At 39.9% G+C, this 12,376-nt stretch overlaps 1 protein-coding gene across 2 annotated transcripts in view; it reads left to right on the top strand.

The window, feature by feature from the left end:
* The window catches only part of LOC128686051 (procathepsin L), a 34,704-nt gene extending 25,403 nt beyond the window's left edge, over positions 1-9,301 (top strand). Inside the window, exons 4-7 of one of the 2 annotated variants that reach the window (XM_053772690.2) lie at positions 5,581-5,787; positions 7,258-7,449; positions 7,795-7,960; positions 8,475-9,301. In XM_053772690.2, coding sequence (XP_053628665.1) covers positions 5,581-5,787; positions 7,258-7,449; positions 7,795-7,960; positions 8,475-8,683 — 774 coding nt within the window. In that variant the 3' untranslated portion in view covers positions 8,684-9,301. The remainder of the gene's footprint in view (positions 1-5,580; positions 5,788-7,257; positions 7,450-7,794; positions 7,961-8,474) is intronic. The other variant, XM_053772691.2, reaches the window with a different exon arrangement.
* Positions 9,302-12,376: the final 3,075 nt, after the last annotated feature.

Genomic DNA, 12,376 nt, shown 5'->3' with positions numbered 1-12,376 from the left:
CCGACCTAGAAAATGTACAGAGAACTTTCACGGCGCGCATAACGGAGATAAAACACCTCAATTACTGGGAGCGCTTGAGGTTTCTAAACCTGTATTCCCTGGAACGCAGGAGGGAGAGATACATGATTATATACACCTGGAAAATCCTAGAGGGACTAGTACCGAACTTGCACACGAAAATCACTCACTACGAAAGCAAAAGACTTGGCAGACGATGCACCATCCCCCCAATGAAAAGCAGGGGTGTCACTAGCACGTTAAGAGACCATACAATAAGTGTCAGGGGCCCGAGACTGTTCAACTGCCTCCCAGCACACATAAGGGGGATTACCAACAGACCCCTGGCAGTCTTCAAGCTGGCACTGGACAAGCACCTAAAGTCAGTTCCTGATCAGCCGGGCTGTGGCTCGTACGTTGGTTTGCGTGCAGCCAGCAGCAACAGCCTGGTTGATCAGGGGCTGATCCACAAGGAGGCCTGGTCACAGACCGGGCCGCGGGGGCGTTGACCCCCGAAACTCTCTCCAGGTAAACTCCAGGTAAATAAATTTTAGTGGACTCGCAAAACAGTTATGTTCTTGAAAACTGCTTTTAATGTAAAATCAGTGTTATGTGGGGAAAATGGGGTTATGTTCCTTATCTCCAAAATAATTAGTCATACAAGGCTAAATAAAACACTAGATAAATTCTAGGTGGTGCCACTTGTAAGTTTTGACATGCAAGGAGAGGCTTGGTTTAGCACAACTGACCTAAGGTAGATGACTGCAATTCTCATGTTGATGTCAATGCAGTGTGGTCAGTAGACGATAGCTGTGAGTGATACATTTTAATCTAGATAGGAGAGAATCGGAGGGAGGAGAGTACTGAGGAAGTAATTGTGTTCAAATATTTGTGTGAACTTGTTGGCAGACAGATCTGTGAAAGACAAGGTGAACCATAGAATTGACAAGGGAAAGAAGCAGGGCTGTGGAGTCGGAGTAGGAAACAATTCTCGGGTTACTGGGGTTGGTAATGTGTAATTAAAGAAGTTGGAGTTGAATGTTTTATGTGCCAACTCCACAGCCCTGGAAAAAAGATGGGTGGTGCATTAATTTTATTTGTAAACAAAGAACATTTTCCATAGAGGCAGAAAGGGAAATACAGTGGACCCCCGCATAGCGACTTTAATCCGTGCAAGAGGGCTGATTGTTATGCGAAATGTTCGGTATGCGAATGAATTTTCCCCATAAGAAATAATGGAAATCAAATTAATCCGTGCAAGACACCCAAAAGTATGAAAAAAAAAATTTTACCACATGAAATATACATTTTCCTACACACAAAGAGAAGGATACATGCACAATAGTAGAGTAGTACATGCACAATATATATTGTGCATGTATTACTCTACTAAATGAAGAATAAATGACACTTACCTTTATTGAAGATGCAGCAATGACTGATGAGACACTGTGTCCTGGGAGTGCCTTTTCCTCCTGAGTACTGTAGGTCCTGTTTGGCATTTTCTTCTAGAACAGGCCTTATCACACTGTGTATGCCACTACGATTCTTAAATCTCTCAAACCAACCTTTGCTGGCTTTAAATTCACCAATATGAGCACTAGTTCCAGGCATTTTTCCCTGTTCACCTGGGTGTTAGTCGACTGGTGTGGGTTGCATCCTGGGAGACAAGATTAAGGACCCCAATGGAAATAAGTTAGACAGTCTTCGATGACACTGACTTTTTTGGGTTATCCTGGGTGGCAAATCCTCTGGGGTTAATTGTTTCTTGGTATTCTCAATAAGCCACACCAACAATGGTGCTACAGCAGCAGCAGCAGCAGCAGCAGCAGCTGACAGTGATACAGCAGCAGCAGACGATGCTACAGCAGCAACAGACGATGCTGCAGCAGCAACAGACGATGCTACAGCAGCAGCAGACGATGCTACAGCAGCAGCAGAAGGTGCTACAGCAGCAGCAGCAGCTGACGGTGGTACAACAGCAGCAGCAGCTGACAGTGCAGCAGCAGCTGACGGTGGTACAACAGCAGCAGCAGCTGTACCACCAATAGTAGCGATGGTTGATTGGGGTTTATTATACAACCTGGCCAGCTCAGAGACACGCACTCCACTTTCATACTTATCAATGATCTTTTTCTTCATCTCTATAGTAATTCTCACCCTTATTGCTGTAGGGTTGGCACTAGAAGCTTTCTTGGGGCCCATGGTCACTTATTTTCCAGAAAAAATCACCAAAAACACTGTAATAATACGAAATGTTCCGATTGTATGCTTGGATGTTACCGCGGAGGCTGGCTGGTAAACAATGCCACCGGCGGAACATGTGAGCGTGGCTCAGGCCGCACATTGGACGCGTCTCGGACGAAGAGCGGTGAGCGGGTTTTTGGGCGGTATGCGAGGCAAAATTTTTGCGAAAAAAGCGAGCGGTATGCGGATTGTACGGTATGCGATGCGTGCGGTATGCGGGGGTCCACTGTATATGAGAGTATAGTTGTACCTACACTCTTAATATGGGTTTGAAGCATGGGTTTAAACATTGCAGTGAGGATGTGGTTTAAGGCAGTGGAAATGTCGTGCCTGAGGGTAATATGTGGTGTGAATATTATGCAGAAAATTCGTAGTTTGGATATTAAGTGCTGGGTTACTAAAAGTATTATCCAGTGGGGACGAGGAAGGGCTTTTGAGGTGGTTTGGATGTTAGGATCAAGCCAGATAGGATGACTTGGAGGGTGTATAAATCTGTTGTGGAGAGGTAGAGATCATCCTTGGAAAGTTGGAGGGAGGAGGTAAAGGAGGGAGTGAGAGCAGCACGGTAACATATATGAGGGATTCAGGGACAGGTGACCTTATGCAGCACGTGGAAAATAAAATAAATTGAGAAATATGGAAAATAAGTTTTGTTTACAGAAAAATAGTTTACGAATATGGCGACATTTTGGTGAAAATCCCATTGTAATTCGATGTTTCTACAGCAAATTATAAACATTGAGAAGTTGGGCTTGATGTATCTTAAGCTGTCACTGGCCCTAATAAACCCAATAAACAAACAAATAAACCTCATATCTGGCTCTTCAACTAGCTTCCTTGTTTACTGCCACTTTGAAGCCTGGCTGCAGAAGTAGAATGTCTCTCAAGTTTTGGTGAATGGAGGATAATCTCGACCACTGTACTGAATGGCCTTCGTGGGTTTAGCACTTCACAGATAATTATCACTTTTGGGTTTTGTTCCTCTCATTGATGGTTGAACCATGGTTCTTTTTCCACTACCTTCACATCCCTGGGGTTGACACAAATCTTGTTGGTTGCACAAATACAGTGGAACCTCTACTTGCGAGTGCATCCACGTGTGAGTTTTTCCAAATGTGAGCAGTTGATGGGTCAGTTTGATCAACTGGATCAATACAAGCAGTTGATGTGTCAATTGGATCAATGTAATTGGCCTAAAATAGAACTCGGTGAGCAAAATCACCGATGCGTAAATATTGCTAACATTGCAAAACTCGCCAAAGCATAATTTCGTCTGTTTTCCATCAGCTTTTGTGCTTTTTGTTTTATTACCTGCAGAAAAAAAGATTCTCTACCATTTCATAAGAAAAAACAAAGAATTTTTTTTTTAAATTTCTGGATAGTGTGAAGATTTTCAGGTTGGGGCTCTGGACGATGAAAGGGTTAATGATCTAAACTAACAACAATATCTTTATTTCTACAAGTACGTGTACAAGGTATACAGACCATAGCTGACATCAATGACATACTACTATATAGAAAGCCGCTTGTTATGCTGAGCATTTCGGGCAAATTAGGTCAATTTTGTCCCAGAATGCGACCCACACCAGTCCACTAACACCCAGGTACCCATTTTACTGATGGGTGAACAAGGACAACCAGTGTAAGGAAACACCAGGTGTTTCCACCCTCGCCAGGAATCGAACCCGGACCCTCAACATGTGAAACAAGAGCTTTGCCTACCAAGCCACAGCCAAAATCAGAGCACAATAAAAAATTGCGAATGTCTGTATATGAGAATTGTTCCCTACCTGACTTGGAAAAAAAAAAAACTGGTCATTGCTGCTCCCTTGCTCATGGTCCTACTCTTTACTTCCTTGTGAGTTTGCTGTTCTGAATATGACACGTTGAAAAATCTAAAACTAGATGGGTCTGTGCAGTGCATGATGGGGTAACACTGCCCAACTAGCATAAATATAGACTGGCAAAAAGGGTGACTTAATCATTCCAGATTTATTACAATTTTGTGATAGTGTGGAATTTAGCCAAAAAGCACAATATGTAGATTCAACCTAGAGTAACCCAATATAGCCCAGCAGTGTGACTTGTTTCTTTATTTTGATGAGTTTTTACACTTCAAGACAATTGTAATATTAGATTTTCTTGTAAATTTAAATTATATGTATTACAGTGGTCTTGAAGGCAGTGTTATGGACACAGAAATTACAATGCTTATGTAACTCAGGATACACAAATAACCCGCACATAGAAGAGAGGAGCTTACGACGACGTTTCAGTCCGACTTGGGCCATTTACAAAGTCACACTAACCAGAATTGGAGCAGGACGGGTATATAAGGGCAGGAAGAGGTAGTGGTGGGGTAGTAGTAGTAGTAGTAGTAGTAGTAGTAGTAGTAGTAGTAGTAGTAGTAGTAGAAGCAGTAGTAGAAGCAGTAGTAGTAGTGGTGGTGGTGGTAGTGGTAGTAGTGGGGAATTAAGGAGGAGGAGCCAGTCAAATACAAAGAAAGGGAAGCACTGCAAGGGAACTAGGTGCCCATAGAGGGAGAGCAAGTGCACAGAGGTGGGGGGAAGGGGAAGTGACGAAATAAATAATGAAGGAACAGAAACACGAGACAGAAGAAAGAAAGACAACCCAGAGGAGAAAAAAGAAGGAAAGAGGAAAGGGGAAGAGGGAGAAGAAGGAAAACGAAAAAATGAGGAATCAGGTTAAGTCATGGGTGTTCTGAAGTTTGGAGCATTTTACAATGTAGTGGGAGAGGAAGGCATCTACAGAGACGAAGCCAGGACTAAGATTCATACAAGGAAAGTTGTGTATTAAAGAGGCTTCAACTAGACGGCGACTGTTAGAGTTGGAAGTAGGGAAGACAGTTTTAGCAGAAGACCAGTCAATAGGATGGCTGTGATCTCTGACGTGACAGAACAGAGCATTGTTAGTATCGGCAAGCTTAACACTATTTTTGTGCTCCCTAAGTCTGTCAGAAAGAGATCAGTCAGTTTCTCCAAAGTATTGAAGAGGACAGGAGGTGCAAGAAATAGAGTAGACACCAGGAACATCTGTAGAGGGAGGAGAGGTATGAACGAGATTAACTTGTATGAACGAAATTAACTTGCACATGTGCAAGTTAATTGTTCTAACATATTGTATTATTACTACTACCACCACTAGTATTTCACCTCACTCTGAGCCTATATATACCCTCTGTGTCCACGTACTGTTTGTAACGGCTTGACAAAGTTCCTGGAGAGCGAAACGTTGCAACAATAAAATGTCACATTAGTTGCACTTGTGTCCTTTTACTTTACTTTGTAATTTATGCAGTGTAATATTTTCTTTCAGCTTCCTCATGAATTTGTGTCGACAATGAATGGCTTCCAGTGGAACCACACAGGCAACTACAGGTCTGGCCGCCTCTACACTGGTGCAACATTCATTGAGCCAGATGATGATGTTATCCTGCCACAGAGTGTTGACTGGAGGGATAAAGGAGCTGTGACACCAGTCAAGGACCAGGGTCAATGTGGCTCCTGTTGGTCATTCTCAGCTGTGAGTATTATTGTACTTGTTTACATTTCATTATTAATTGTAAGCACAGTATTAAATATACAAAGTGTTAGTATGAAAATTAATGGCTACTAAGTATGATGATGCACTTTGCTGTACCTTAAGTTGGTAAACTGGCATTTGTTACTTGCCTTCCTATATTAATCATTTGTATATTTCTAGTTGTTTAACATATTTATAGATGGGGTTGTAGAAGAGGAAAATGCTAGGGTGTTGGGGAGAGGGGTAGATTTAAATTATGGGGAATCAAATGCTAAGTGGAGGTAGACAGTTACTTATTGCTGATGATACTGTGCTTTTGGGAGATCTAAAGAAAAGTTGCAAAAGTTAGTGGACAAGTTTGGAAGGATGCGTAAAGGAAGAAATTTGACATTGAGCATAGATAAGAGTAAGGTGATGAGGGTATCAAACCAGAGAAAATGTGTACACAATAGTATTACTGTGGGTAACCATAGAAAATTATTCCTTTCATATGCCTTTACTCAGAGCATCACTCTGGGTTGCTTTAAATTTAAAGTTGTATATGGTGGAACCTCGGCATATGACCAGCTCCCTACTCGAACAAAGCTCAGCACTCGACCAAACAAATACTACCTGCCAAAACTTCTATGTAAATTATTTCGTGTTTCTTTTCATTTTTTAGTGTTTTTTTTGTATTTGTACAAATAAGTCACCATGGGGTCTATGACAATTAGTGATAACAGCCAACCAAACAGAAAATTGGTTGGGAAGAACTTGTTTGATACTCGAACGGAGCGGCACTCGAGCATCCTTTTGGAATGAATTTAGGTCACATACCAAGGTTCCACTGTATTTCGTGTAGGTGTGGGAGTTGATGTTGGCGCTACCACACCTGACTTTTACAATAAATACTCACCTCTCAACCTACATTAAGGCTTCATATATTTGAAGGTAAGTAATGAGTGTACTATATGTGTATTTTACTTTTTATTGTTTTTTAATGCCTAGTTGTGTTGCTAACTTAATATTAGTGTATACTTATCTGGCATTTATATGCATTTATAACTGGAAAAAAGGGCATTCCACTTTACAGCAATTTCGGCTTTACGGCGTTAACCTGGAACTTAACAGCTATATAGATAAAATTATTGCTTTTTCCAAATTGTAATTTTGATCTATGTATTTTTCCATCGTTGGAGCATTATTGTCATTAATACCTGCATTATCACTACAATATTCACGTGTTTTAAAAAGGCATCATTTTCGGTCTTAACAGGATTGCAAAGTGAGGTAGTGTATACATCTTGTTAGTCTGTTCCTCAGTATTTTTATCAGTAATTATTTAAGAATTGCTCAGTTATAATTCTTATAAATTATTGTGGGACCTCTTATAATTTAAATGCTGTAATTACGGCAAACCCCTTTATATAGTATAGATACTTTATTATCTCCATTGTTAGAAAATTGTCGTAATGTTTATTTGTCATACAGACTGGATCACTGGAAGGTCAACACTTCCGCCAGACTGGTAAACTGGTGAGCCTCTCTGAGCAGAACCTGATTGACTGTTCTACCAAGTATGGCAATAATGGCTGCAATGGTGGACTTATGGACTATGCCTTCCAGTACATTAAGGAAAATGGTGGAATTGACACCGAAGGAGCATACCCATATGAAGCTGAGGTAAGCAGCAGATATCTCCGTACAAAATATTTGTGATATAATGGTTGTCAGTAGTGAAAGATTTAGCTAATATAATGCAATCAGATTTACGGAGACTTGTTACACTGGGATGATAAAGTTAAAGTGGTAGCTGTTTTCTGAAATTTATACCATGGTGAAGGTATTCATAAAGTTGACTAAATTTTTTCACTACTCGCACTTAATATATTTACTATCTGAAATTTATTCATTTGTATTACAAAGATTTCAAAATGACCTGAGTTTAGTACTACCCCATGGATATTTATTATAATTTATATTATTATTATTATTATCAGTGTAGTGAGAGTATTGTTACTTCACCAGGATGACAAATGTCGGTATAACCCACGCAAGTCTGGTGCTGAAGACACTGGCTTTGTTGATATTCGTGAGGGAAGTGAAGGGGCTTTGAAGAAAGCTGTTGCTACTGTTGGACCTGTTTCTGTTGCCATTGATGCTTCACATAGTTCATTCCAGTTTTACAGTCATGGTAAGTTTTCATGTTTTTGCACCCTGTACTAACTTCGATTTTTACTTTATATGCTTAAGCTAGTGTCTCAACATTCAACTGATGTAAATAACCATAGACCAATATCTAAGTTGTCATTGTCATCTAAAATCTTCAAAAAACTAATTTGTTAGTTAATGTACTCTTCGAAGAAATTTGGAAATTAGCTAGAAAATTTTCATAAAAATTCAGTTTTCGAACTTCAGTATAATGACTGCACTTGTAAGATTTTATTAGGTTATAGTTTGGGAACATAATTGAACTGTGACTTTTTTTTATTTGAATTGTTATTCAGTTCTTGGTATTCTCACTTACCTAAACGTATCATAAGTGTCATGATTTTTTTTAAGGCAATCTTCACGGAACTTCAACAATATAATACACATGCCCTTCTGAGCTTTCAGTAAGAAATCAAATGATTTTAAGTCGTTTTTAAATTTTGATAAAATTTAAATAAAGGATTTTGATTACTGACTAGGTTTAATTTACTTTTCAGGTGTTTATGATGAACCAGAATGTAACTCAGAGCAGCTGGACCACGGTGTCCTGGCTGTGGGTTACGGCACTACCGAGGACGGCACTGACTACTGGCTGGTCAAGAATTCTTGGGGCACCACTTGGGGTGATGAAGGCTACATCAAGATGAGTCGAAACAAGCATAACCAGTGTGGCATTGCTACTGCTGCCTCTTACCCTCTTGTATAGGGAAACAAATGTTAAAGCCTTCACTCGCACTCCATATATATTTGAAGTTGTTCACAAAATTTGTATAGGTTTCTGAAGGCATGATCATTTTAAAAAGAAACTTGTGTGCATGTTTCATAGTTGGCGATGTTTAACTCTGTGAGGAATAGAGTAGCAATTAATAACCTAATTTGAAATTTTTTTCATTTGCTGCAGTGAGAGCACACTGCTAAAAACTTAAATTTTTTTAAAGGCGTCATACTTAAATAGCTTAATTTTTTCTGCATATCTGGAGTACCATGTTTTAATTTGACATACAGAATTGGAGCATTGTAATTTATTGTTTTGCTCGTCTGTAGCCGAAGTTTTACATAAATTTGGTTAGTTACTAGATAATTAACTTGTGAATGTTATACAAATTGTTTGTTAGTATATCAAATATAAGGTCATGCATAGCTGGTTAATATTTCCTTTTTGACTTTGACTGAACATATTTTTTTATCCAGGATTATTACCATCATTTCATGGCTTTGAATGAGAGGTGTAAATGGTTCATTTGTGAGCTTGTCTGTGACTATTAGCAAGCAGTATGTGCAAGTTGTTTTCTTAATTTTTCTTAATAAACTTGTACTGTTAGAATGTTTCTATTACCTTGTTTTACTGTAAATAATGTTAACTTGTGGTATTCCTGTCAGTGCCCTTCAGCTGGTGGGAACTTCCAGCCTCAGTATATAGCAGGACAGTGCTTACAAGGGTGGGAATTATTCCTAAAACTTCAACAGTGCCACTTAAGGGCAGGAATTGTTCCCAGTACTTCAGCAATGCAGATATTACTGGCACTTTGACCTTCTGCACTAAAAGTTTGAAAACAATCAGAAGAGGCATTCTCTAGTTATTACTCAGAGCCCAACGATTCTCGTATTTTTAACTGTTAGAATATTAACAAATTTGCACTTACCTGGAGTTTACCTGGAGAGGGTTTCGGGGGTCAACGCCCCTGCGGCCGGTCTGAGACCAGGCCTCTTGGTGGATCAGGGTCTGATCAACCAAGCTGTATGACCCTAGTGGGTTTAGTGCTTGGGTTTGATTATAGTATAACAACATTCATCTGCAATAAGCAACGCTGTATGACCCTGTTGGGTTTAGCGATTAATTTGATTTTAATAATTAGCCAAGAATGATTGAGGTTATTCAAAAAGATTTATATATTCTTTCTTTCAACACACCAACCATATCCCACTGAGGCAGGGTGGCCCAAAAGGAAAAAGGAAAGTTTTGCCTTTTAAATTTAGTAGTATATACAGGAGAAGGGGTTACTAGCCCCTTGCTCCCGGCATTTTAGTTGCCTCTTACAACATGCATGGCTTACGGAGGAAGAATTCTGTTCCACTTCCCCATGGAGATAAGAGAAAATAGACAAGAACAAGAACTAGAAAGAAAATAGAAAACCCAGAGGGGTATGTATATATAGGCAGGGTGGCCTTAAAAAGAAAAACTTGCATCATCATTCACTCCATCACTCTTGCCAGAGGGGTGCTTAACACTACAGTTATAAAACTGCAACATTAACACCCCTCCTTCAGAGTGCAGGCACTGTACTTCCCATCTCCAGGACTCAAGTCCGGCCTGCCGGTTTCCCTGAATCCCTTCATGAATGTTACTTTGCTCACACTCTAACAACACGTCAAATATTAAAAACGATTTGTCTCCATTCACTACTATCAAATACTCTCACGCGTGCTTGCTGGAAGTCCAAGCCCTCGCACACAAAACCTCCCTTACCTCCCCTTCCTCCAACCCTAGGCCGACCCCTACCCCGCCTTCCCTCCACTACAGATTTATACATCTCGAAGTCATTTTGTTTTGTTCTGTTCTCTCTACATCTCCGAACCACCTCAACAACCCCTCGTCAGCCCTCTGGATAATAGTTTTGGTAATCCCACACCTCCTCCTAATTTCCAAACTACGAATTCTCTGCATTATATTCACACCACACATTGTGCTCAGACATGACATCTCCACTGCCTCCAGCCTTCTCCTCGCTGCAATATTCATCACCCATGCTTCACACCCATACAAGAGTGTTGGTACAACTATGCTCTCATACATTCCCCTCTTTGCTTTCATGGACTAACTGTATAGTCCTTGTGGCTTAGCACTTCTTTTTGATTATAATAATAATAATAATTTCATGGACTAAGTTCTTTGTCTCCACAGACTCCTAAGTGCACCACTCACCCTTTTCCCTTCATCACTTCTATGATTCACCTCATCCTTCACAGACCCATCTGCTGACATGTCCACTCCTAAATATCTGAATACATTCACCTCCTCCATATAAACAGAAATGATATGAATGAGGCATTTTACTGTCAGCCACCAATGATATGTGTGAGAAATTACCAGCATGAGGTGTTACAAGTAGTTTGGGTGAGGTAAGAGGGACTTAGTCACAGTAGGCCACAGGACTATCACTCCTTAGATGCCCACTCCTTCACCAATCTCACAAAAAAGCTTGACCTGACATAAAATTAATAATTAAACATTAATACCAATAATGGTAAATTATAAAATAGTGTGGACTGTATATGATTTTAGGAGCTGACTGTTAGAAATGGTTAATGGGAATATTTTTACAGAGACTAGGAAAGGTTTTCTCTTAACCATATCATTAGAAAAGTAAATTTTATACACTAACTTATCATTTGTATTGTAGTTGGATCACCCCCACGCCTACCTAACAAATAGGAAACTACTGGCCAGTGAGAAATCTAAATGAAAGGACTAACGGTGTAATTACATTTCATTTCCACTATTACCACCTAATACGTATGGAGGTTTTGTAAATTTCATGTCCATATTTTTCAGTGGGGGACATTAAATAGATTCCCAATATAAATCTAGGCAGGAACACCCATTTATGACCTTGATGACACCGGATTATTAGATGATTACACCACAACCAGTGCTCACACATTAAATTAACTATGGCGTCCTCGTCCCCGTATCACTCCGCAGACGCTGCATACCCTTCTTCACACAAAATTTCTTGAAGGGTCAAATCAGCATCACATTTTTATACACAATTATTATATCCACATTTACACATGCTGAATTTAGTTAAATTGTAAAGAATTTTCCACAATACGCATCAGCATCACCTATGATGCGCGTCAGCACATCACAGGTAGTTCTGACATGCATACACCACCGACTGCTATGTTGGTAGGTGCATGAGGATGATTATTAATGCTGCATGTCTCCTATTCACTATTAGCCAAGAATAATTCAATCCTTGAAAGGGAGATTAAAGTAAACTACCTGTCCAAAGTGAAGAAATATAGTTATAAGTGAAACAAGCGTGCTAACAACCATGTCTCATAAACTGTCTCCTCTGCAGAGACATTTAAACTATATAGGTTAGGTTAGGTATATAAGGAACAGGACAAGTGTTTCCTGATGCGAGTCTTAGTCATATGATGACCCACCACTGGAGCTTTTGGTCATCTGACCGAAGCCTTCTGCTGGCTTATCTCTCTGCCCCTTTAAAAATTAGGCTTATAACTACACCTATTACATTATTAAAAAAAAACTATATATTTACAGAGTTGAACAATGGGTTCATGAACTGGATAATTCGCTGACGTAGCGATGAGGAAGCAGGATGTCACATGGCCCAGGAAACAGACTTCAAGTAAACATCCTGTTTTTGCT

Source organism: Cherax quadricarinatus, chromosome 9 (assembly GCF_038502225.1).
Source record: "Cherax quadricarinatus isolate ZL_2023a chromosome 9, ASM3850222v1, whole genome shotgun sequence".
Taxonomy (NCBI): domain Eukaryota; kingdom Metazoa; phylum Arthropoda; class Malacostraca; order Decapoda; family Parastacidae; genus Cherax; species Cherax quadricarinatus.
The sequence above is the reverse complement of the archived record's forward strand: the minus strand, read 5'-3'. Positions and strand labels throughout refer to the sequence as shown.